This window comes from Siphateles boraxobius, unplaced genomic scaffold, assembly GCF_051911475.1.
Source record: "Siphateles boraxobius isolate OS27281-9 unplaced genomic scaffold, OSU_SipBor_1 26, whole genome shotgun sequence".
NCBI lineage: Eukaryota > Metazoa > Chordata > Actinopteri > Cypriniformes > Leuciscidae > Siphateles > Siphateles boraxobius.
Genome location: NW_027508876.1, coordinates 10,871,484 through 10,896,402, shown reverse-complemented (window position 1 = coordinate 10,896,402; position 24,919 = coordinate 10,871,484). Strand labels below are relative to the sequence as shown.

The following is a 24,919-nucleotide window of genomic DNA, read 5'->3' as shown; positions in this document are numbered from 1 at the left end:
ACTATTTGTGTGAGCTCATCTAAAGTGAGGACTATTCATGCCTTGTAAAGCATTTATAAAGGAGATTTAAAGACGCAGTTATTTTCTAAACAGAAAAATGAAACAAACATAACACAGTGATACAGAACATAGAAATATTTTGTAAATGCTTTACAAGGCATAACTAGTCCTCACTTAAGATGAGCTCACAAAAATAGTTAACGGATCACTACTAAATGCTTTATAACCACCCAAATTAACCCTGAATTAAAGTATAAATACATGTTAATAAAGCACTTATTAACACACTAAGTAACTATTACTCTATGTCTGAATAATAAGATGTATGAATGTACATTTAAATAGTTTATTAATCATTTACTTACACTTTCTAAGTAATCTTATGAACCACTGACAACTTAAATAACTGGTTTATAAATAATGCAATACTTCATTTAGAAATGATAAATTGATCATTAATAAAGTATGAAAAATAAAATACAATTATTAAACACATTATAGATATGCTTTTAAATCAAGAATAAAGCATTTATAGCTGTATTTATAAACTGCTAATTAATGTCTATTAATGCTTTATAAATGATGCTTACTAATGCTTAACTAATGATCAATAGCATGAAGTTATTATAAAGTGCCACCCAATGTGGATTACAACAAATAACATTTTAAACTTGCCCCTCGTTAAGCAGTGTTTCACACTAAAATCATATCACAATTTAGTTGAAATTTGGTAATTCAATAGAAAAAAGTTTAACAGTATGTGTTTGTGCTTGTATTGAACCCAGAATATTTATTTAAGGAAATGTAAACATCTTATATTCCACATCATCATAAGATTCTCTATTGTCTCCATGACTAAAATAATAGTCCAGGTTACAAGAACTGCTAGCTTTACCTATACACCATACAGTGTGTATGTGTGTAACGCTTCCATACATGCCATGTCCGCTACGGGTCTGAGATTTAAATGTGTGTCTGTAAGGGCGCACACATATGTTAAAATGAGTGAACACTTTGCACATTTTCTCATATAAAAACACAGTTACTTCAAAGCATCTTTGCTATGTTCCAGAGGCTGGAATGTGATTATTATGTGGCCACAGAACGCTGCAAAAGGTTTTTTTCCAAACAACCCCACAAATTCCTCCATCTCTTTAGAAACTTTTGGCACAAAAGTTTATCTATATTACTTTTCAGTTACAACAAACTTTCTCTGTATTCTAGGTCTAGATAAATTGTAATCAATAACTGACACCATATATTTGCTAAAGTGTGTATGATATATATGTCTTATAAGAATGTGTGTTTTCTGTGGTTGCAAGCTTTTGGGTTTCAGTTCTTCTAACTGCTTGAATATGTCCGAGGTTTCCTTGCTATGTAGACAACTGCGGATGTGTGTGTGTGTGCGTGTGGTTGGCATGTTTTTTTCTCTCTCATCTCCATCTGGTCTCCATTAGAACTGGGAGTATAAAACTATTGCACTAAGAGAGGGAGCTCCACAGAGCCTCTGATCTCTTAACACACTAAGACACTCTTGCAGCTATGGCCACAATGCTATGGGTCTATCTGCTTTGTCTACAGGGTTGTCTGCTTACCCATGCTCTGGACTGCACAGGCAGAAGTGTGGACTGTGCCGGCACACAGCTTACAGAGGTCAAGGTAAGGTCTGGTTTGAGATCTTGCATGGCTAAAGAATACAATACGCTCCATTTGGGATGCACCATAGTTAGCTTAAAGTGCTTTGTTGTGGCACTAGTATAGTTGAGTTTACTTGTGTAATCACATTAATTACATATTAACAGCACATTAATTACACATTACATCAAAATACAACTGTGCTTAAGTTAATTTCAGGTAAATCACTGAACTTAATATAAGAAACAAGACTTTGTAGTTTGTGGTCTTTACTGGACTACAGTAAAAGCCTTGGAATGCTTACCCAGAACTTTCCATTCCAGCTTGGTTTTGCGTCACAATGGCAAAGCAAAAGAATAGGGCAATTATACTGGCCATGTGGCATTAAGAGTATTTTTTGATATTAAAGGAGGCAGTAAAGACACTGACCAGATGTGTTTGAAGGGTCAGAACCACAGACACAGATGTCATTTCACTCTTCGCTACTGTGGAGTCTGAAGAGCTGTGACTCAATAGTCTGTCATCCCAAAATACCCTGAAAATAACAAAAGTCTCCAACTTTCCATGGGATTTGAACGTGTCAGAGCGCTACTTGACTTTCCACTTACTTAGTTTTCCATTTCTTCTGTCTCATGTCCCCAGTTAACATACAGACATGAATACACACACCTGTGTGTGAACTATCACACAAACACACATACTCTCTACGGTTGCATTTCAATTTCAATTTGGTAGGTTCAGATGAATTTCCATAGTTCAACAGTACTTGGAAAACAATGCTTCATTTTTCTTGGCTTTCTGAAACCGTTATTTCTAGGGAAATATGTGCTGCTACTCTGCTAGATGTGGCTGGTTAATAAAGAAAGAAACATCATAAACACTGCGCTTCTTTAATGTCTAAATTGTTTTAAGTGAATGCAGTACATTAAGATATTGAGGTGGAAAGGAAGGGACGATATGGAGGAAAGAGTAGGAGTGCTGATAGAGTTTAATATTATTTCTTTTAGTCACTTAAAATAATTTTTGAATTTATGAACACATAAATAATTTAATAAAACTAAATAGTGGCTTGGTCGTGAAGAAAAGTATTAATTATAAAGCATAAACAGTATGTGCACTGAGAATGTATTACATAGTGGCCAATTATCAGAGCTTTGATCAATATTTATTTAGTAATATACATACTCCAGAGAAAGGAAATTAAACAGACCAACTGTCTAGCTCAAATGGTCACTATTGTGGATTTTTTTCTAAACAAACAATCTCCAAAGATTGCCATCTTTACAAAACCAGTGGAGGCCAGATAAACACTAGTTTGAATCAAAAAGTTGCTGTTAAAATAATTCATATCCCAATAATAATCCTCTTTCATGTCCTTTCATAGGTTGAAGTAGAGCCTTTCTCTTCTCTGGTGAGTCTGTGGCATACAGTTTAAGCGTTTGGGGTCAGTAAGATTATTAATGTTTTTGAAAAGTCTCATATGTTCACCAAGGCTTAATTTATTTGATCAAAAATACAATAAAAACTGTAATATTGTGAAAACTTATTACAATAAAACCGATTTACTATTTTAATAGATTTTAAAATGTAATTGATTCCTGTGATGGCAAAGCATTCAACAATCATTATTCCAGTCTTGACTGTCACTTGATGCTTCATAAATCATTGCAATATGCTGATCTGGTGCTCAAGAAACATTTATTATTATCAATGTTGAAAATATTTGCGCTCCTTAATATTTGTGTGAAAACTGTGATGCAATTTGTTTTATTGTTTGCTTTATGAATAGAAAGAACAATTTTTTGAAATAATAAACATTTATAATGTGACTTTTTCTTTGATCATAAGGCAAACATTTGCCAACATCTATTCTCTGTTCTCAGGTGAGAATGCGAAGACAAGCTCAACTCACTCAACGGCCTGGATCTTACTCAGTCAAAGGATCTCCAAACACACTCATCCAGGTGAGAAACACATTATTGTAACATACTTTAATAGGAAAAAAAGATTGTACTCTCGGCAGAAAACGAGAGAGAGTATAAAAGTTCATGTACTTTCTGTTCTGTTCTTTAGACCGATAGGTCAAGGCGACATTTGAATGCCAGTAAGAAGAAGCCCAACAGGTCTCGTATCGGCTCTTATTCACTTCTTTCCCACAACCACGCAACTAACCCACTACAGGTGCATATCCATGACAGCCACAATAACATTTTAAATCACAAGTGATGATATACACAAATTAGACTAAAAAAACAAACAATAATAGTCCAATTTTTCAAAATGGTACTATGATATTATCATCTACTACAATTGTACTGTATACTGTACAGACGTTAAATATGCAGCCACTTCAAAAGGCTGAAAAAAGAATAAACTCTGATGATCTCTGCGACAGGTTGTAAGTGTGCATAGACAGTTCGAGGATGTTCCCCATCCAAAAGTGGGTGCATTAAAGGTGAGTTCTATCAAACATACACACATTTCTGACAATTCAGTTTCAAAGGGTATAAGTACAACTCCATCTCTATTTTAGTCTGTGAAGAAGAGGTCAAGAAGAAGTCCACCCAAGAGAAAGAGGAATGTGAGGAATAACACATGCTCATGAGATGTTCTTCGAAGCACCAGACCCACACTTACTTCTGCTGAACTTCCTGTTGACTTTCTAACTCATTTAAATCTGAGATTATGTACTTAAAGAGAGTAGACTCTGTTGTGCAGATAATGTTATCACTATTAATGACAAAATTTGGACGGTCCCAGAATTTAGAATTAAACACACAAAAAAACTACTTCAATATGAACATATATGCAGCATACTAAGTTTCAAACGCTGCATAATACTCATTTAAAAGAAAGTTTATAGTTTGATTATCTTTTGTTAATATGATTCTGAACAATGAACTAAGTTATATAAGTCTATATACACTGCTTGAACCGATACAATATATACAAAATCTTTTGAAGATTCCTGATTAAATAACCTTTCATCAATGTGGATGGTCTGAACTACTTTACATAAAACTGATTATTTCAAACTTTAAAGGTTTAAATTAATATTTGGAGAGAAAAAAAATGCTAAGTAGCATTTAATCATTATATAATGTTTAATATCTAAAAAGGTCTGTACACTGACTGTCTGATGCACATTGCTGGGAAAGCATTTCCTCAATCTGGCTCAATCAAGCTCTAATCTGATTGGTTAGCTTTGCCTTCTGGGAGTCGGGGTACACACCTTATTTTATCAGGTTTATAGCTTAAGATGTTAGTCAAACGGTGGTTTCCTACCTAAGTGGTCGATTTTTGGCCAAGTGCACTGCAAAAGTGGAGCAGACTTGTCTGGTTATGCAAGACCAGCAAAAACCCAGTATGCTTGCAGACTGCCAGAGCACTTTGGCAAAGAGATCGGTGATGCCCAATTAGAGAGAAAACACTCAGACTTCATCTATAGCAACAGACGGCCCATTGTTGTCTGTGTGTGCGCATGTGTCTATATAAGGTACCAAACTACCAGCCCATCTGTGCATAATGTCCTTCCAGTTCTGAAGGAGGGACTGAGAAAATGCACTAAGTAATCTATTTAGTGACATAGCACTAGGCCAACCGACATAACACACACAGACACAGACACAGACACAGACAGACAGACAGACAGACAGACAGACAGACAGACAGACAGACAGACAGACAGACAGACAGACAGACAGACAGACAGACAGACAGACAGACAGACACACACACACACACACACACACACACACACACACACACACACACACACACACACACACACACACACACACACACACACACACACACACACACACACACACAAGCACTAGGGCTTTTATAAACACACCAGACTTAAGGACAACTAGACAAGATCTGATGAGGTGGGATGAAATTCTGTGAGGAAGCTATAACACAGAGACATGAAGAGATGCAATATTTAAACACACACATTCTTCCCTTTTTTCTGCTTAAAGGGGTGGTATAATGCCCTTTTCACAAGATGTAAAATAAGTCTTTGATGTCCCCTTAAGTGTGTATGTGAAATTTTAGCTCAAAATACCCCACATATATATTTTATATAGCATGTTAAAATTGTCACTTTTTGAGGGAGAGCAAAAATACACAGTTTTTGTGTCTGTCCCTTTAAATTCAAATGAGCTACTGCTGAAAAAAGACATACACTGAAAATTTCAAAAACTTTTACCCTTTTATGTTCAAATCGGAGTCAGACAATGATGGGACTCAAGAGACTCAAGAAGAAGTCACAACATGTAGAATGCAACAGGACATTTCTGAATGGTTAGTTGATGAATTTATGTAGCTTATGTGTAGTTATCTTCTAGTCGTTGATTAGCATATTCTGTCTTGATAACCTATAAATAGAGTTCCCGGGGGCGGGGCTTATGTAAATTTTAGGGTTAGTGATGTCACTAACCTGGGAGGAATGTCGTGTAGTCCCTACCAGCTGTTTGTTGTAGTCCTTAAAAAACAATTTCTTTAAAAGAAAATATCTCCCTTTGCTTTGAACTTTGAATATTTTGTTGTTTATGCTCAAACAGCAACATTACACACTAACTAAGGTTAGAAAAGTGAAAACAATCAACCACCCCTTTAAGTCTGACGGGTAGTGGATAGCCCGTGTGTAAGAGAGGAATCGTGCAGTTAGTTTACAAAAAACAATTATATTGCTATAAAATGTGCTCTATAATGTGCTGTATTCCCATTTCGCAAACAGCCATTTTTGATTACAGAATTAAAAATAAAAGAAAAAAACATATTATATACATTAATTTATAATAATATTTGATCTACATTAAATTAAAAAGTACAGTCACATTTCAATTAAAGACACAACTTGAACTTTCAAACATTTTCTTTATATTATGTATGTACTTGTGATATCCCAAAATGATTAGAGTATAAGAGTATGATTCATTGCTTATTTCTGGTTTAAGTAGGTCACTTAGAATCTAATCGCTGTTTTTCTAAGGTAGCCTTTAGTCACTTTTAAGAAATAATTAAGAAGTTTGTGTTTGGCTGATTTAAGGTGAATCAGAGTTTAGCTTGGGCTCGTCTCTGTTGGTCTCTGAGCTCCAGGAGAGCAATGGAGGACAAATGAACCTCATCAGGTCCGTCAGCTATGCGTAGAGTCCGTGCATAAGCATACCTATAAACATACAACCACAAAAAAATGCTTTAATATGACAGCACATCACTAAAAACTTCTAGTGATTCTCAAACAGCTATCAAATAGCTTTAAGAAGGTTGATTGTTTATGGTATACAATTATAATAATAATTACAATAATGACTGTAACATTTATATAATTATGACAATTAGTATTATTATCATCAATAAATAATTATACTAAAAACATTAGAACAATTATTTTAATTTACAATGATTATACATCAATAATAATAATAATAATAATAATAATAATAATAATATGTATATTTTATGATTATTATTATGAAATTATTATTATTATCATCATCATCAATAAATAAAAATTAAACTCTTAACACTAGTATAATTATTTTATTTACAAGTATTACACACCACATTAATAATAATGATGGTAATATAAGTTAATTATATTAGTTAAAATCAACTAACAATTAATTAATATGGTTTCAAATATATAACAACTTTTAAATAACTTTTAACAGATTCAGGTAACAAATACTAAAGAAATCAAGAAAAGTAATTAAATGTGAAAAAAAAACCACTGCATAGTCTTCACTGTGTAATTGAACAGATAAATCTTTATTTAAGCTACAAAAGTTATTCAGAGCAGTGAATGGTTTTCTTTCTTTTTGTTCTTTGAATAACATTAATGACACGGACAGCAGCAGGTCTTTTAGGCTAGTGTCACTTTAAGACCTGACGCACATGATGCAGATCTGACACACACAAATGGGCATTTTGACATAATTCATAATCTCAAAAAAAAAGAAAATTCCAATTCGATACTGCATGCTGTCTGAGAAGCGGCTTCTGTGCTTTTGTTTTTAAAAATATGAATCGCAGATGTTAACAATAAATAACATCTCTATATATTCCAAAACCCTGTCTTGATTATAGATATCAAGGGACTCTGATTCATATGTTCATACACCACATGGTATTTTCTTCAAGATAAAAGCAATGTCTTTCAATAGTATTTTATGGAAATGCCATGGTACTTGAAATAATTTAGAAACTCGTTTACCTCATCTACAAAATTTCAGGAAATGAAAATATGATGTACACATGTTTTCAGGAAACAATAATTTACTCACATTTCTGCCAGTGGGAAGTCATCAGACACTCCTGCACCACCGTAAACTTGAATGGCACAGTCCACCACCTTACTCGCCATCCTGCCTGCTGCCACCTTTATCATAGCAATCTAATGAAGAAGAAAAAAAATCCCACAAGGTCAATTTATTATGGGTGGCAAACAGATCTGTGTGCGTGTGTTTGTTTTGCTTATGTCCTTCATTTGAGAGTGGTTTAATTAAAAAGTACCACACTGGGACCTTACAAGCACAGACAGCTCCACAGGAACATGCAGTAAAAGCTAATAAGATTCCATTTCACTAACGTAATCCTAGGATGTTTCGTAGAATTATAGATTTGTGTGGATCTGGTATGCATCCAACAAGACATTTAATTTTGAATACACAGACATGAGAAGATAAATATGAAATCTGCAATTGTTCGCCTATCTGTTAAAGGACCATTATAAACTAATGTGTGGAATTCAGGAACAGGCTGTATACAGCATGTATCTACTTTTAAAACCACCCCAGCAGGAGACGTGCTTAAGGTGTTTGGCTTTTCTCCGAACCCGCAATATGAATCAAACATAAGGTGTTGGTTCAGCAAGTAGGAAACAGCAGGTAGGCTAACATTAACAGAATCGCTGCAAGAATATGCTTCATCTCTATTAGCTGAAGCCTGAACACTGTGTTACCGTGACTACAGACAGTGGGATACGGAGCCCTACTATTCTGGCTGAACCTAGAGAACTGCAAGTAGAACAAATGACCCCTGCCACAGCTGCAATGGAATGCATGGCAGACGGTGAAAAGTGTGTATATGGAGAGAGTTGAGGGCTGGAAGGGGAACTGGATTAAGACGTGTGTTTTTATTAAGTTTTAAAATAGAATGGTTTTATTCTATTACTTTTTTCCATTATTACAGTAGATGAGGATATATTTTTTGTAATACATAAACACCATCGTCTAGGCATTTACATAAGCACTTTCAAACTTTTTGATGTCAAAGTATGGAGCCCCTAAAGGGACATGGTGATGGTGGGAAAAAATTAAATAAGAGAAAAAACTACATTTCATGGCTTTTGAGTTTCATATTTCAATGCTTTTGCAAATTTTCCCTGGGGAACGCAATACTTTTGGCAGACAACACAAAATGTATTTCTTGAGGTATGAAAAAAAATTTGCGAGAGAATATAAAAGTTTCCCGGGTGAACACAAAACTTTTGTGAGAGAATGCAAAAGCACTGAAATATATATATTTTTACTCTCCTCTGAATTTTTTTTTTCATCACCATGTCAGGGGGTCTGTACTAAAGACCCTGAAAAATAATGATAATCTTGTGAGGGAATATTAAAATATCTCAAAATATTAATATATTTTAATGTATATAAGACAAGTATTCGGTAACACTTTATTTTGAACATTGCAACTACATGTCAACTAACTCTCATTACAGTATTAGTAGACTCTCTGCTTAATACCTGATAACTCTTTATTGTGATGATCCTCCAACAGACATTCTACTGACTATAAGTAACTTTGCAACTACATGTCAACTTATTCTAACCCTGACCCTTCCAGTCTACTAATACTCTACTAACACTCTACTGAGAGTTAGTAGATATGTAGGTGCAACATTACTTATAGTCAACAGAATGTGTTAAAGGGACCATCAAAATGAAGTGAAACCAAGTATTCTAATGTATAATAATAACCCATTTATTTACAGAAATTATGACCAAAATTAAATAACTGTTTCCTAAATTGATATTTACATGGTCATTAATTGTACTAAACAAATCACTACCTCACGATTTGGTGAAAGTATAATAATAATAATAAATTTTTAATACTTTAAGTACACACATGAACTTTAACAGCCCTTCTGAGATAATTCTCATATCTTTCGCACGACCCTTTGCATCCCCTTACAGACTCCTGCACCCCAGTTTTAAAGCACCTCTAACATACAGTACCTGCCAAAATTTTGGAAACATTAAGATTTTTTATGTTTATGAACGAAGTCTCTTATGCTCACCAAGGATGCATTTATTTAATCAAAAATACAGTACAAACAGTAATGTTGTAAAATACTATCACAAATGAAAATAACTGTTTTCTATTTAAATATTTTTTTAAATGTAATTTATTCCTTTGATGGCAAAGCATGAATTTTCAGCATCATTACTCTAGGTTTACACATGATCCTTCCGAAATCATTCTAATATGCTGGTTTGGTGCACAGGTAACATTTCTTATTATTATCATTGTTGAAAACACTTGTGCTGCTTAACATTTTTGTGGAAATGGTGATACTTTTTTCAGATAGAAAGTCAAAAGTTCAATGAACAGCATTTATTTGCATTTATTAAATAGAAATGGTTTTTAACATAATTTTCTTCACTGTCACTTTTAATCAATTTAATGCATCATTGATGAATGCAGACATTCATTTATCTTTTTTTAATCTTACCAAAAATGTTTGAATGGTATCATTATTTTCACAAAAGTTTTAAACAGCAACAACAGTTTGCAACATTGATAACAATAATAAATAGCAGCAAAACAACATATCAGAATGATTTCTGAAGGATCATGTGAAACTTAAGACTGGATTTATGCTGCTCAGGCTCTACTGCTCTCTGGAGCTGGACACATCCTATGTGAACATATCACTCCCACAGACACATCTGTTGATGAGGAGTGACAGAAAGAGAGGGGATGAGTTCTGAGATAAACTTTGTGTGTTTGTGTATGTGTGCGTGCGTGTGTCTGTGTGTGTGTGATGTTATGAAAGGTCAGTCTGTCAGAGTTGACTTCTGCACATCTTCCATCATCTATTGGAGTTTCAGGTCATGCATGAATGTCAAATCAGTTTAATTATTTCAAGAGCAATTCAGAAAATGTAACATGTCAAAGAAACAATAAAGAATGATAATGACAAAGTATAACAGTAAACTTTACCTGTTGTCTTGCAGCCTTGTTGCCCTGTGTGTCCAGTGTGTGAGCAGCATGTAATGTTAACAGACGCGTCTGCGCAATGGCGATTCGACACTCTGCTATCCAATGAGCTACCACCTCCTAGAACCAGAAGCAAACACTGGACAATAACACACTGAATATATTACACGCATTAAACCAAACAAAAAATACAGGATTGATGCATGATTTACAAATACACCAGCTGATATAAACAGCTCATCCACTGGGTGTCAGTAATGAGCCGTTTGCTATGAGGTAAGGCCAGCAAGCGGTCAACCAGAGCCGATTCCAAAAGAGTCCTCTGGCAAACATCTTGCATTATTGAGATCTAAGACTCTCTATGCACAACAATATTTAAAAAGAAGACTCTTCCATTCCATGGTCTATTTGATAATACTGACAGACATAGAATAACTTTCTCTACAACACAACCTCAGGATAACCTTATGAAAAAGAAGCACACAGTAGCATACTTTAATGCACATTACAAAAAAATATATACTTAATTGCTCATATTTGCTAATAAAATATATGCGAACTGGATGTTTTTGGATATTTAGCTGCAATTAAATTGTAATGTTAAATCTTAAACAGTTGTTAAAGGGGTAGTTCACCCAAAAATGAAAATTCTGTCAGTAATTACTCACCCTCATGTTGTTCCAACCCCGTAAGACATTTGTTCATCTTCGGAACACAAATGAAGATATTTTTGATTAAATCTGAGAGCTGGATCCCTCCTTCATAGGCTTCTAAGGGATTGAAACTTGTTCCCCGAAAAGTTATTAAAGTAACACTATGTAAATTTTTTTCACCCTTCGTAATATATTTCCAAGACCCTTGTGATGGTACATCGACTTACAATAGGTTAAATGACACGTCTGCCATAGCCTGACGTTGTCTGTATCACTTTTACTGGCACTATGTAACTTCAGGTTTCGGGTAGTAACCGGAGCACAAAGAGAAACTACAAAATTCGACTGCTTTACGGCATACATAGTTTTACTTCGTTTGTGATGTCTTTCATAAAATCATGCATCATACTCTACCTTGTCTGTGGCCATTGTTTATTCCAAAGCCGGTGCTGGATAAACAGCGAGCGTGCGCGTGCGACAGTAGGCTGCGGTAGGCTAAATTATTTGCGACAGCGGTAATGGACAATTCCGTTTCCAACCTGTAGGTCGACCGCAGAGGAAAAGTTCCTTGATGTTGCTTTAAAGACATCGATAAAATAGTTCAAGTGACTACAGTGGCTCAATCTTAAGTTCATCAAACGACGAGAATACTTTTTGTGCGGAAAAAAAACAAAAATATATTATTTGAACTATTCATTTCTTTCTCTGTTGGCCTTGAGTCAGTTCAATAGTGTAATAGCGTAAGCTTCTGTTGTTATAAGTCACACGCATCACCCACCTGACCAGCGCCGGCCAATAGTGAGCCTACGTGTGACGTAGCACTACGCTATCACACTACGTTAACTGACTAGAGGCCCACATAGAAGGAAATGAATATGGCCCATCCCCTGTTGAAATAAAGTCGTTATTTTTGTTTGTTTTTGCGCACAAAAAGTATTCTCGTCATTTGATAAAATTAAGATTGAGCCACTGTAGTCACTTGGACTATTTTAACAATGTATTTAATGACTTTTCAGGGCTGGCAATTTTCAATCCCTTTGACGCCTATGGTGTCACGGTTTTTAAATTCACTGTCTCTCTCTCGTCTCGCGTGCGGTTGTTTGTAGGGCTGCAACAACTAATCGATAAAATCGATTATAATCGATTATGAAAATCGTTGTCAACGAATGTCATTATCGATTAGTTGGTCTGCTTACGTCACGGGGAGCGTTTACTGGTACGCACACACACGCAAGGTCTCTCTCCCTCAGGCGCTCTGCCGAGCGCGCGCGCTACACGGTTTGGAGCAGTCTCTTCTGTCTATGCGAGACAGAAGAGACTGCTCCAAACCGTGTAGCGCGCGCGCTCTTGCTTGCGCGCTCTAGATTTCGGGAGTTTGAACTAATTCGCGGGCATCAGGGAGCCGCAATCAATATGCGGGAGACTCCCGGGACTTCCGGGATGTCTGTATTTTGTCTCGAGCATCAGGTTGTGCAATCAGTTCGCTCGCAACGTAAGTGATGGATTAAAATAGCGCTTGCGCAGAAATAGGTTAAATTAAAACGGTGTTTACAAAGTGAAGCATTAAATACAAAGGCAGTTAATAACAGCAGCAGTAAAATATTGTTTTTTAGTCACTGTACTCAGTGGTTTTCAGCGAATGCTTGTGCACTAATGCATAATTTCTCCTGTCCTTTACTCAAGCCTGTTAGCTTGCTGGGTAACGTTACTTCCATTCCGTTCTCTTTTTATAGCATTTGTCTACTAAGTTTTAATTGTTTTTCAAACGCGATCTACTGCGCTCTACATTCACACAATTGTTTTCAGTCTTTCTATATTTATTTAATCAATTTATCCTTATATTATATTATTTTATATATTATATATATAATATATATTATATTCTTTATCCTTATATTCCTTATATATAATTAATTTTAAATAAAAATTAAATGAATTATATATTTTAGATGTTTTTAGTTTGTTTTTAGTTCAGATATTCACATCTGAACAACATGTCTGTGTAAATTTGTTTTAACAAAAATTGTGTTAAAACATAATATGTTGGATATCATTTTTTTTAACAATAATCATGTTTGTCAACTTGCCATCAGCAATTATCATTAAAAACAATGCAAATATTGATATTAGTAAAACTCAATGTGTGGCTTTTGCACTTTTTAAAGTACACTTTTACACATAAATACCCTGATTTACGGTTTTATTTAGTTATAATAAAAAAAATCTAATTTAATTTCTATCCGATTAATCGATTAATCGAAAAAAATAATCGTCCGATTAATCGATTATCAAAATAATCGTTAGTTGCAGCCCTAGTTGTTTGTGTGTGTGTGTGTGTCTGTGGGCGTGGTCACTGATCACTGCTGATCAGCAGCGCCAGCTGGTTTCAATCCGTTTGTCCCTTTATAAGTTCAGTAACTGGTGTCTCATGTTGTCAGATCGTTGTGGTTTCCCCGGTGTGTTCCTGTGTTCGTGTTGGATCGTGTTCGTGTTGGATCGTGTTCGTGTTGGATCGTGTTCGTGTTGGATCGTGGATTCCCTGTGTTTTCGTTCATCTGGATTCTTCACCTGCACTGGAATACCAAGCACTGCACTGGTTCTTCACGGGAGATCACCAGCACCAGTCGCTCACCGAGGTCCCTGTGTCACCTTCCATCTAGCGCTGATCGCTTGACCTGCACCTGTTTGGAGAACTATTCCCTGTGTTTTTGTGTCTGATCTACGTGTGTTTGTACACGTTAATAAAGAGTCTTTGCTATTACATCCGTCTCTGTGATCCATTACAGAACGATCTGACCACCATCATGGATGTAGCAGAGACCACGACTTGGGACGAATTCGCCGCTCTAAGCATCTCGAGGATGGATTCTCAAGAGGAGACCATCGCCAATTCAGGTCGGGCGATTCAAGCGCTCGTGACACAGGTGTCCGAGCTCACCCAGCAATTTCAACAACTCAGATTTCCCACTGCGCCACCCACACCGCCTGTTCAACCCATTCCACCGGAGCCGCACCAGCAACGTGAACCTCGTCTTCCTACGCCTGAGGGCTATGCAGGTGAACCAGAGTACTGTAGAGCCTTTTTGACTCGGTGCTCGATGTATTTCTCGTTACAGCCACTGACGTTCAGCCAGGAACAGAGGAAGGTGGCCTTCGTTCTCACCCTGTTGTCTGGGAGGGCGGCTCTTTGGGGAACGGCGGTGTGGGAAAACCAAGACCCATGCTGCACCTCGTTCCTGGCACTCTCCGAGGAGATGAGACGTGTGTTCGATCGGGCGGTAGCGGGTAGGGAGGCGGCCAGACTACTCGCTGATCTCCGCCAAGGTAACGGCTCGGTGTCGGAATATTCCATTCAGTTCCGCACCCTGGCTGCAGAGTGCCGTTGGAACGAGGAGGCGCAGTGGGACCGATTCCTGCATGGGTTGGCTGATCGTGTCCAGAGGGAGATATATATGCTGGACCTTCCCACTAACCTTAATGGACTGATCGAACTGGCATTAAGAGTTGACGCACGACTGGATCGCATGGGCCGCTTCCAGCAGAGGAACCCGTTTCGCGGCATGGAGACCCTGCGCGTCGACAATCTGGACACGGTCAGCCCAGCTTCCGATTCTGAACCCATGCAGGTGGGCAGAGCTCGGCTTTCCCGGGAGGAGAGAGAACGGCGGAGATCCCAGGGACTTTGTCTGTACTGTGGGAAAGCGGGCCACTTCATCTTCGCCTGCCCGGTAAAAGATCAAGCCCGGTAGTAACATTGAGGCTACTATCGGGTGGGATCTCCGCTGGGAAGACCTCATCATCACCATCATCATCTACTCTCCTTCCGGTAAGACTAAGGTGGGCGACTCACATGCACGACACTGAGGCTTTGGTGGATTCGGGAGCGGAAGGTAATTTTTTGGACTCTGGACTGGCTCAACGTCTTCATCTTCCCATCTCCAGGCTCACACACACCATTTCCGTTAATGCTCTCAATGGACAACAACTTCCCCATATTTCTCACACTACTGAACCCATCACACTCATAACATCTGGCAACCACACGGAGACAATCACATTTCTACTCATGGACTCTCCACTGGCACCCGTGGTGCTGGGTCACCCTTGGTTACGGCAACACAATCCCAGAGTCGATTGGGGTCACAATTCTGTTTCCATGTGGAGTAATGTGTGTCATGAGTCATGTCTTGTGTCAGCATGTTCGTCTGTTCCTGTGTCTGTGTTTCAGGAGGAGGCGGTGAATTTGTCTAACGTGCCCGAGGAGTACCAGGATCTGAAGGAAGTGTTCAGTAAGTCTCGGGCTGCTTCTCTTCCTCCTCATCGTCCTTATGACTGTGCCATAGATTTAGTGCCAGGTCAGTCTCCGCCTAAAGGCAAGTTATATTCACTTTCTGTTCCAGAGAGGGAGGCTATGGAGAAATATATTTCTGATTCTCTAGCTTCCAAATTCATTAGACCTTCCTCATCTCCAGCGGGGGCGGGATTCTTTTTTGTGGGAAAGAAGGATGGATCTCTGCGACCGTGTATTGATTACCGGGGGTTGAACAACATCACGGTAAAGAATACTTATCCTTTGCCGTTGATGTCTTCAGCCTTTGAGCGGTTACAGGGAGCATCCATTTTCACAAAATTGGATTTACGTAACGCTTATCATTTGGTTCGCATAAGGAAGGGCGATGAATGGAAGACCGCGTTCAATACCCCTAGGGGGCACTTTGAATATTTGGTTATGCCTTTCGGGCTGTCCAACTCCCCAGCGGTCTTCCAGGCGCTCGTCAATGACGTGCTGAGAGATATGGTTGACCAATTCATTTATGTCTACCTGGATGACATTTTGATTTTTTCATCTTCTCTCCAGGAACACGTTCAGCACGTCAGACGAGTGCTTCAGAGGTTGCTAGAGAATGGGCTTTTTGTCAAGGCGGAGAAATGCGTTTTTCATGCACAGTCTGTTCCTTTCCTAGGGTACATCGTCTCATATGAGGGAATGCGTATGGATCCTGACAAGGTTAAGGCTGTGATAGATTGGCCTAGTCCAGATTCCCGTAAGGCCCTACAGAGGTTTCTGGGGTTTGCCAATTTTTATCGGCGTTTTATTCGCAACTTCAGCCAGCTAGCCTCACCTCTGACTGCCTTGACCTCCTCCAGAACGACGTTCAGGTGGTCTGATGCAGCCGAAGCTGCATTTACCAAACTCAAGAGCCGCTTCAGTTCATGCTCCCATCCTCGTTGCCCCTGATTCATCACGTCAGTTCGTGGTGGAGGTCGACACGTCAGTGGTGGGGGTAGGAGCAGTTCTCTCCCAACGCTCTCCTTCAGATGACAAGATGCATCCTTGCGCGTTTCTTTCTCATCGTTTATCACCTGCCGAACGTAATTATGACATTGGCAACAGAGAGTTGTTGGCAGTCAAGTTGGCACTGGAGGAATGGCGTCACTGGTTAGAAGGGTCAGGGGTACCTTTTATCGTTTGGACCGATCATAAGAACCTAGAATATATCAGAACCGCTAAAAGACTCAACTCTAGGCAGGCTCGGTGGGCACTTTTTTTCGGACGTTTTGACTTTTCTCTCTCGTACCGCCCGGGTTCTAAGAACATCAAACCCGATTCCTTATCTCGTATTTTTGACCAACCCGAACGCACGGCTACTCCCGAGTGTATTTTACCTGAGACATTAGTGGTCTCCACTCTCAGATGGGAGGTCGAATCGAAGGTCATGAAGGCCTTAGAAGGGGTAACGCCTCCGCCCGATTGCACAGTTTTGTTTTGGCTTGCTCGGACTGTGCCACTGGTAAGACTTCCAATCGACCCCCAGATGGGTTACTCCAACCGCTGTCTGTCCCTTCGAGACCCTGGTCCCACATCGCGCTAGATTTTATTACCGCCCTCCCACCCTCCCAGGGCAAGACGGTCGTTTTGACTGTCGTGGACCGGTTCTCGAAAGCGGCCCATTTTATTCCCTTGCCTAAATTACCCTCCGCCAAGGAGACAGCGGTAACTGTCGTAGATCACGTCTTTCGCTTACATGGCCTCCCGACGGACGTGGTCTCCGACAGGGGTCCCCAATTTGTGTCAAAATTTTGGCAAGAGTTTTGTAAATTACTGGGGGCGACTGTCAGTCTTTCTTCGGGTTTTCACCCCCAAAGCAATGGTCAGACCGAGAGAGCCAACCAAGATTTGGAGAGAGTGTTGCGATGTCTGGTTTCCAGGAATCCTTCATCCTGGAGTCAGCAACTCTCTATTGTGGAGTACGCCCACAATTCATTGCCAGTGTCAGCCACGGGCCTCACTCCGTTTGAATGTAGTTTAGGTTACCAGCCACCAGTTTTTGCTAGTACAGAATCCGAGGTCGCGGTCCCCTCCGCTCACGCCTTCGTCCAGAGGTGTCTCCACACTTGGAGAAGAGCCCGTGAGACTCTTCTTCAAGTGGGGGCACGCACTAAGGCTAAAGCCGATCGCCACCGGTCGAAGCCTCCCGTATACGTCGTGGGTCAAAAGGTGTGGCTTTCTACTAAGAACATTCCTCTCCGGTCCGTATCTAATAAACTTGCTCCCAAATTTATCGGCCCGTTCCCTGTCACCAAGATCATTAGTCCGGTGGCATTCCGCCTCAAACTTCCTCCTGCGTACAGGAGAATACATCCCGCCTTCCATGTGTCAAAAATCAAACCCGTGTTTCATTCACGAATTAATCCGCCTGTTCCGGCCCCCCCCCCCGCCGCGTCTCGTAGATGGGGAACCAACGTATTCGGTTAATCGTATTCTGGACTCGAGAAGGAGGGGACGCGGTCCGGAGGAGAGAAGTTGGGTTCCTGCTAGAGACATTCTGGATCACTCCCTTATCGATGATTACAATCGACAGGTAAGGCCATCGGGGAACGCCAGGAGGCGTTCCTAGGGGAGAGGGTACTGTCACGGTTTATAAATTCACTGTCTCTCTCTCGTCTCGCGTGCGGTTGTTTGTGTGTGTGTGTGTGTCTGTGGGCGTGGTCACTGATCACTGCTGATCAGCAGCGCCAGCAGGTTTCAATCCGTTTGTCCCTTTATAAGTTCAGTAACTGGTGTCTCATGTTGTCAGATCGTTGTGGTTTCCCCGGTGTGTTCCTGTGTTCGTGTTCGTGTTGGATCGTGTTCGTGTTGGATCGTGTTCGTGTTGGATCGTGTTGGATCGTGGATTCCCTGTGTTTTTCGTTCATCTGGATTCTTCACCTGCACTGGAATACCAAGCACTGCACTGGTTCTTCACGGGAGATCACCAGCACCAGTCGCTCACCGAGGTCCCTGTGTCACCTTCCATCTAGCGCTGATCGCTTAACCTGCACCTGTTTGGAGAACTATTCCCTGTGTTTTTGTGTCTGATCTACGTGTGTTTGTACACGTTAATAAAGAGTCTTTGCTATTACATCCGTCTCTGTGATCCATTACATATGGGGGAGTGATCCAGCTCTCAGATTTAATCAAAAATATCTTAATTCGTGTTCCGAAGATGAACGAACGTCTTACGGGGCTGGGACAACATGAGGGTGATTAATTACTGACAGAATTTTCATTTTTGGGTGAACTATCCCTTTAACATTTATTTTACAGGTGCTGGTCATATAATTAGAATATAATCAAAAAGTTGATTTATTTCAGTAATTCCATTCAAAAAGTGAAATTTGGATATTATATTCATTCATTACACACAGACTGATATATTTCAAATGTTTATTTCATTTAATTGTGATGATTAAAACTGACAACTAATTAAAATCCCAAATTCAGTATCTCCGAAAATTAGAATATTACTTAAGACCAATACAAAAAAAGGATTTTTAGAAATGTTGGCCAACTGAAAAGTATGAACATGAAAAGTATGAGCATGTACAACTCCTTTTGCCTGAATTACTGCAGCAATGCGGCGTGGCATGGAGTCGATCAGTCTGTGGCACTGCTCAGGTGTTATGAGAGCCCAGGTTGCTCTGATAGTGGCCTTCAGCTATTCTGCATTGTTGGGTCTGGCGTATCACATCTTCCTCTTCACAATACCCCATAGATTTTCTAAAGGGATAAGGTCAGGCGAGTTTGCTGGGCAATTAAGAACAGGGATACCATGGTCCTTAAACCAGGTACTGGTAGCTTTGGCACTGTGTGAAGGTGCCAAGTCCTGTTAGAAAATTAAATCTGCATCTCCATAAAGTTGGTCAGCAGCAGGAAGCATGAAGTGCTCTAAAACTTCCTGGTAGACGGCTGCGTTGACCTTGGACCTCAGAAAACACAGTGGACCAACACCAGCAGATGACATGGTACCCCAAACCATCACTGACTGTGGAAACTTTACACTGGACTTCAAGCAATGTGGATTCTGTGCCTCTCCTCTCTTCCTCCAGACTCTGGGACCTTGATTTCCAAAGGAAATGCAAAATTTACTTTCATCAGAGAACATAACTTTGGACCACTCAGCAGCAGTCCAGTCCTTTTTGTCTTTAGCCCAGGCGAGACGCTTCTGACACTGTGTCTTGTTCAAGAGTGGCTTGACACAAGGAATGCGACAGCTGAAACCCACATACGTCTGTGGGTTGTGGTTCTTCAAACACTGACTCCAGCTGCAGTCCACTCTTTGTGAACCTCCCCTACATTTTTGAATGGGTTTTGTTTCACAATCCTCTCCAGGTTGCGGTTATCCCTATTGCCTGTACACTTTTTTCTACCACATCTTTTCCTTCCCTTCGACTCACTATTAATGTGCTTGGACACAGAGCTCTGTGAACAGCCAGCCTCTTTAGCAATGAAGTTGTGTGTCTTGCCCTCCTTGTGCAAGATGTCAATGGTCGTCTTTTAGACAGCAGTCAAGTCAGCAGTCTTCCCCATGATTGTGTAGCCTACAGAACTAGACTGAGAGACCATTTAAAAGCCTTTGCAGGTGTTTTGAGTTAACCCTCTGAGGTCGGCGGTATCGCCGGCGATACCAGCTCACTTTTTTTCTTATCAGTGCAAAAGAGACTCAAAATACTCTGTTGATTTTGATCTTACATATAAGTGTTATACATCATTCAAAACTGTTAAATGTCTTCTTTTATTTGTGTACACATAATAAAAACAAAAAGTTGTGTTTTTCGTAAAATAAAGAAAATAAACATGATGTGCGTTCTGCCGTCTCTCTCAATGTGAAGTTCATTCTGAAACGCGACAGAAAATGATCTGTAACTCAGCTTATGTTTGTCAGATAGACTTTGTAAACAGGAAAGAGGGCGCACTATGCATAAATTGTTTTATTTGCACAAACGCGTTTGTGCAAATAAAACAATTTATGCATAGTGCGGCCTCTTACCTGTTTATATATTCTAATCATCAGGCCAGCATTCTTAAAGTATTAAGTTTAATCATTGAGTGAAGCCTGCTCCTATTTCGATTCATACATTGTCAGATAGACTTGAAATGTATGTCTTTACAAAGCTTGGAATCTCTATTTTTAAATTATGTAAATTGTATCAAAAGCAAATATTCTCTGTTTAAGTAATCAGTATGAAAGCAACGACATGTATAGTTTCTCAAACGTGTCCTAATTAACTCTAATGTGACCACACCCACGCGCGCAAGAGCGATTGACATGCAAAATGATCCACGTGAAGGAGCAGACCTGTAAACGCCCTCATCACCTCAAAACAAAGAATCAGCGACTTCAGTAGCCAAGCGTTACTCCTCTGCTTTACATCGGGAAGACTGTGTTTGTGCTGTGTTGTGCTGAGCACCTTGGATTTACCTCAGAGGAACGCGATTTGAAGACGAGAAAGATTTTTAAGGTAAGACATCCACTCATAATGTTATTGTTATATAAACTTTACATTGCGCAACTAGTCAAACTGATGCCAGACTAAAATGAAGGCATGAGATGAAATGAGAATGGAGTTAAAACATGAAGCCTAATTCTAAAATTATTTACATGTACACGACAGGAGGATAATAAAACACAACATGATATACAAGTATCTTATATGAGTGTTTACTCTAATATGGTGAATATTTAGAAAAGTGTTTACTGTTAAATAATGTGTTTGTGGGTATCTGCTCAAACGTAGATATGTATATGTGGTAACAATAATGTTTCATATTTTGGAGTGGCTCGATCGCTTCAGTAAATGTTCTCTACACGTGCTGTGAGTTTCAGTCAGTTGCGCTGTGCGTTTGAAAAGCAAAACACGCCAAACAATAGGCTTCATGTTTTTACTCCAATCTCATTTCATAACGTAATAACGAATGGAAACATTTGAAGTAACATAAGATCCATATATTTTTCTCTAGTGTAGTGTTTCTGAAGTGTTCATTTTTAACGATTTACAGGGCGCCTGCGATAGGCTATTGTTATTGTTATTTTATGCAGCCCTACACATAAAATGAACACCAGGTTGGTTGTGCCTTATAGGCATATTTATGTGTAGCCTACACGTATATGCCTACAAGCCACAACCAACCTGGTGTTCATTTTATATATATATATATATATATATATATATATATATATATATATATATATATATATATATATATATATATATATATATATATATATATAAATTAAATTAAAATAATTAAATATATATATATATATAAATATATATTTATATATGTGTAGCCTACACGTATATACACAACCAACCTGGTGTTCATTATATATATATATATATATATATATATATATCCCACGATTTTGGGAATACATTGTATATATATATATAATGTATGTGTGTGCGTGTGTATTTTGTACATTTTAAATCGCAATTTTAACCAGAAAAATCTAAAATGTATTCTCAAAATCGTGCAGCCTATAGTTTATCTTGATATCAGCATGTTCACAGTTGTTTCTTTTTTTTTACAGGGACCAGATGCCACTGATGAGTCCTGCTGACTTCAACATTCACATGAGTCTCTGTACATGAAAATGGTAAAGTGAAAAATCAAACACCTTGGAGATGACAGGTATGTAGCCTACTATGTTTTAGGAATAGCACAAAGGTGTGTGACTGTCCAAGTCTCTGTCTTTAGATCAGTGTGTTTACTAATGTGCTATTTTGTCTTTTGTTGTGTATCTTTGGATTATGTTGTGTTGTAAATAAATCCAAACAATATAAAAGCCATTTCTTTTTTAAATTTCTCCTCATTCTTTGTGCAAGGCTCCTCATAATGATTAGGCCTGATAGCACCTAATAGGGCCGCTAGGGGAGGGTCTTTGTCTTTCTCAGATGTGAAAAACTATATATTAATGGGTGGTTTACGCCTCCTCGCATAAAGCTTTCTTACACAAAACATGTCTTACAAATTTTAAATCAATATATTGTCTTATCTGAATGAGTAGTCAGGATGATTTGAAGCAAATATTCTAGGCCATGTGATACAATTTTCAAAAGTCTTGTGAAGAAATAATCAGTATGGGTTTTAAGACCTTATTTCAGTGAAATTTTTTCACAAACCACCCATAAACGTCATTATCTCAAAACTAAAAACGTTTACATACATGCTGCTGACATATTACTTTAGCAGAGTTTTTCCTGAATACAGTGTAATAAGACTTTAGCCATGAAAATGTCACAAGTAACAGAAATAAGCACAAATGTCAGAGCATGTCAGAATACCTCCAGGACCCAGAAAACACCTCAGACCCCAGAGGGTTAATTAGCTGATTAGAGTGTGGCACTAGGTGTCTTCAATATTGAACCTTTTCACAATATTCAAATTTTCTGAGATACTGATTTTGGGGTTTTCATTAGTTGTCAGTTATAATCATCAAAATTAAACGGAATGAACACTTGAAATGTATCAGTCTGTGTGTAATGAATGAATATAATATCCAAATTTCACTTTTTGAATGGAATTACTGAAATAAATAACTTTTTGATGATATTCTAATTATATGACCAGCACCTGTATATGCAATTAGCTGAACTTACACTTTTTCCCGTACATTTTTAAAGGGGTGGTAAATACATTTTTTCGAAGGCTTGATTGTGTTTGTGGGGTGAACTGTAACGTGTTCATGCTTCGTTTAAAAAAAATTGCATTATTTTTCATAAATTTTACCTTTATTCTACACTGCTCTGTCCCTGGTTTTCAGTCCCTCAAAAATACGCAATGGGGTCAGATTGGTTAGCTGGCCCAGTGTGTTGTGATTCGCTAACCGCCTAGTGCAAAACGTCACGCCCCTTACCTTTACCGGTAGTTTGTGCTTAAGTGTATTATAAACAATGGCGTCAATAAAACCAATCGGACCCGGGTAGAATGTTAGTGAAGATAATCGAGCAGAACCTGTTCAAGAACAGCTGTTAAACGACGTTTCAGAAAGGTTTGTTTTATTGTTGTCGTTGTTGTCTTATTACTTTTTAGATACGCTGTTATTTAATTGTACTAATTATTATAGTATTACAAAAAATAAGCTTCATAAACAAGAATTTCATATAATCTTTCTAACAAATTATACTACAGTCCTCAAAGGGATTTTTTTGAGTAAAGACTGCGGATCTATAGTGATCGTTACTGACTGTATGGCACCATTACTTTTATATTTTTAGAATGATTTTAGCCAAATATCTGTCGCCAGAACTATTAACCCAAAACGAACACTAAACATTGGCTTTTCTACAGTAGCCAACTCAAACACAGAATCATGTTTAGCATGCCTGTAGATAAACAAGCATGTAGATAAACGATACATAAAAGCTCTAATCAAAGAACAATTAACACTAATTCCAAGTTCGCTGTTGAGACTAAAAAAAAGTTTGTAACGTTAGGTGTTGGTCGGATAACGTTAAGAATGAATGAGCATTTAACAACATGGTTTGCAGAGCCAAACAGTGTTGTCATTTGTTTACTTCCTTACTACAACGTACAATTAACAATACGAACTATTACAGGAAAACACATCGACGAAAAATAAATCATACTTACAGGTTGTGGCCTGTAAACAACAGCTTCTGTTCTTAAAGTTGTAACGGCTCCATCTTTCAGGACAAGCCGTTGTGCGAATCCTGCATTGAACTCGCGAAGATTGTGGAAGCTTTCCTCCGTAAATTGTGGAGTACAGAGAACGAGATTTGGGTAATAATTAGGAGGGATGAGTTAAAAATAAATTTTAACCATTGATCCCTAACTCCCTCGACCCTATGAAGGCTGAACAAAGTGGACCTGCAATCCAGATGAAAATAACAGCGTTTCGACGGCATTGCAGCAACAACAGCCAACTATACCACAACAACTCTTCTCCAAAGCAATATAAAATGGCCTCGCCCCCTTATTTAGTAGGTTTAGTGGGGTTAGTGATGTCAGCAACCCTGGAGGAATGTCGTGTAGTTCCTACCGGCCGTTTGCTGTAGTCCTTAAAAAATTGATTTCTTTAAAAGCAAATATGTGACCGATCACGGAA

General features: G+C 38.6%; 2 protein-coding genes and 1 long non-coding RNA gene across 4 annotated transcripts in view; 2 read left to right on the top strand and 1 right to left on the bottom strand.

Annotated features, from left to right (window-relative positions):
• LOC143751720 (uncharacterized) overlaps positions 1-24,919 on the top strand; it is a 286,935-nt gene that overhangs the window by 37,495 nt on the left and 224,521 nt on the right. The window lies entirely within an intron of this gene.
• LOC143751718 (uncharacterized) lies at positions 1,462-4,626 on the top strand. Of its 2 annotated transcripts, XM_077244370.1 has the most exons (6): positions 1,462-1,659; positions 3,020-3,046; positions 3,519-3,599; positions 3,709-3,816; positions 4,031-4,090; positions 4,169-4,626. In XM_077244370.1, exons 1-6 carry the CDS (start codon positions 1,543-1,545, stop codon positions 4,238-4,240), a joined length of 465 nt encoding a protein of 154 aa, XP_077100485.1. In that variant the 5' UTR covers positions 1,462-1,542; the 3' UTR covers positions 4,241-4,626. The 2 variants fall into 2 exon arrangements, with proteins under 2 accessions (XP_077100485.1, XP_077100486.1); XM_077244371.1 differs by lacking the exon at positions 3,020-3,046 and having other exon boundaries at positions 1,485-1,659.
• acad11 (acyl-CoA dehydrogenase family, member 11) overlaps positions 6,343-24,919 on the bottom strand; it is an 81,518-nt gene continuing 62,941 nt past the window's right edge. Inside the window, exons 18-20 of the mRNA XM_077244352.1 lie at positions 10,876-10,992; positions 7,929-8,038; positions 6,343-6,811 (exon numbers count right to left, since the gene is read on the bottom strand). Of these exons, the coding sequence (XP_077100467.1) occupies positions 6,697-6,811; positions 7,929-8,038; positions 10,876-10,992 (342 nt within the window). The 3' untranslated portion in view covers positions 6,343-6,696. The remainder of the gene's footprint in view (positions 6,812-7,928; positions 8,039-10,875; positions 10,993-24,919) is intronic.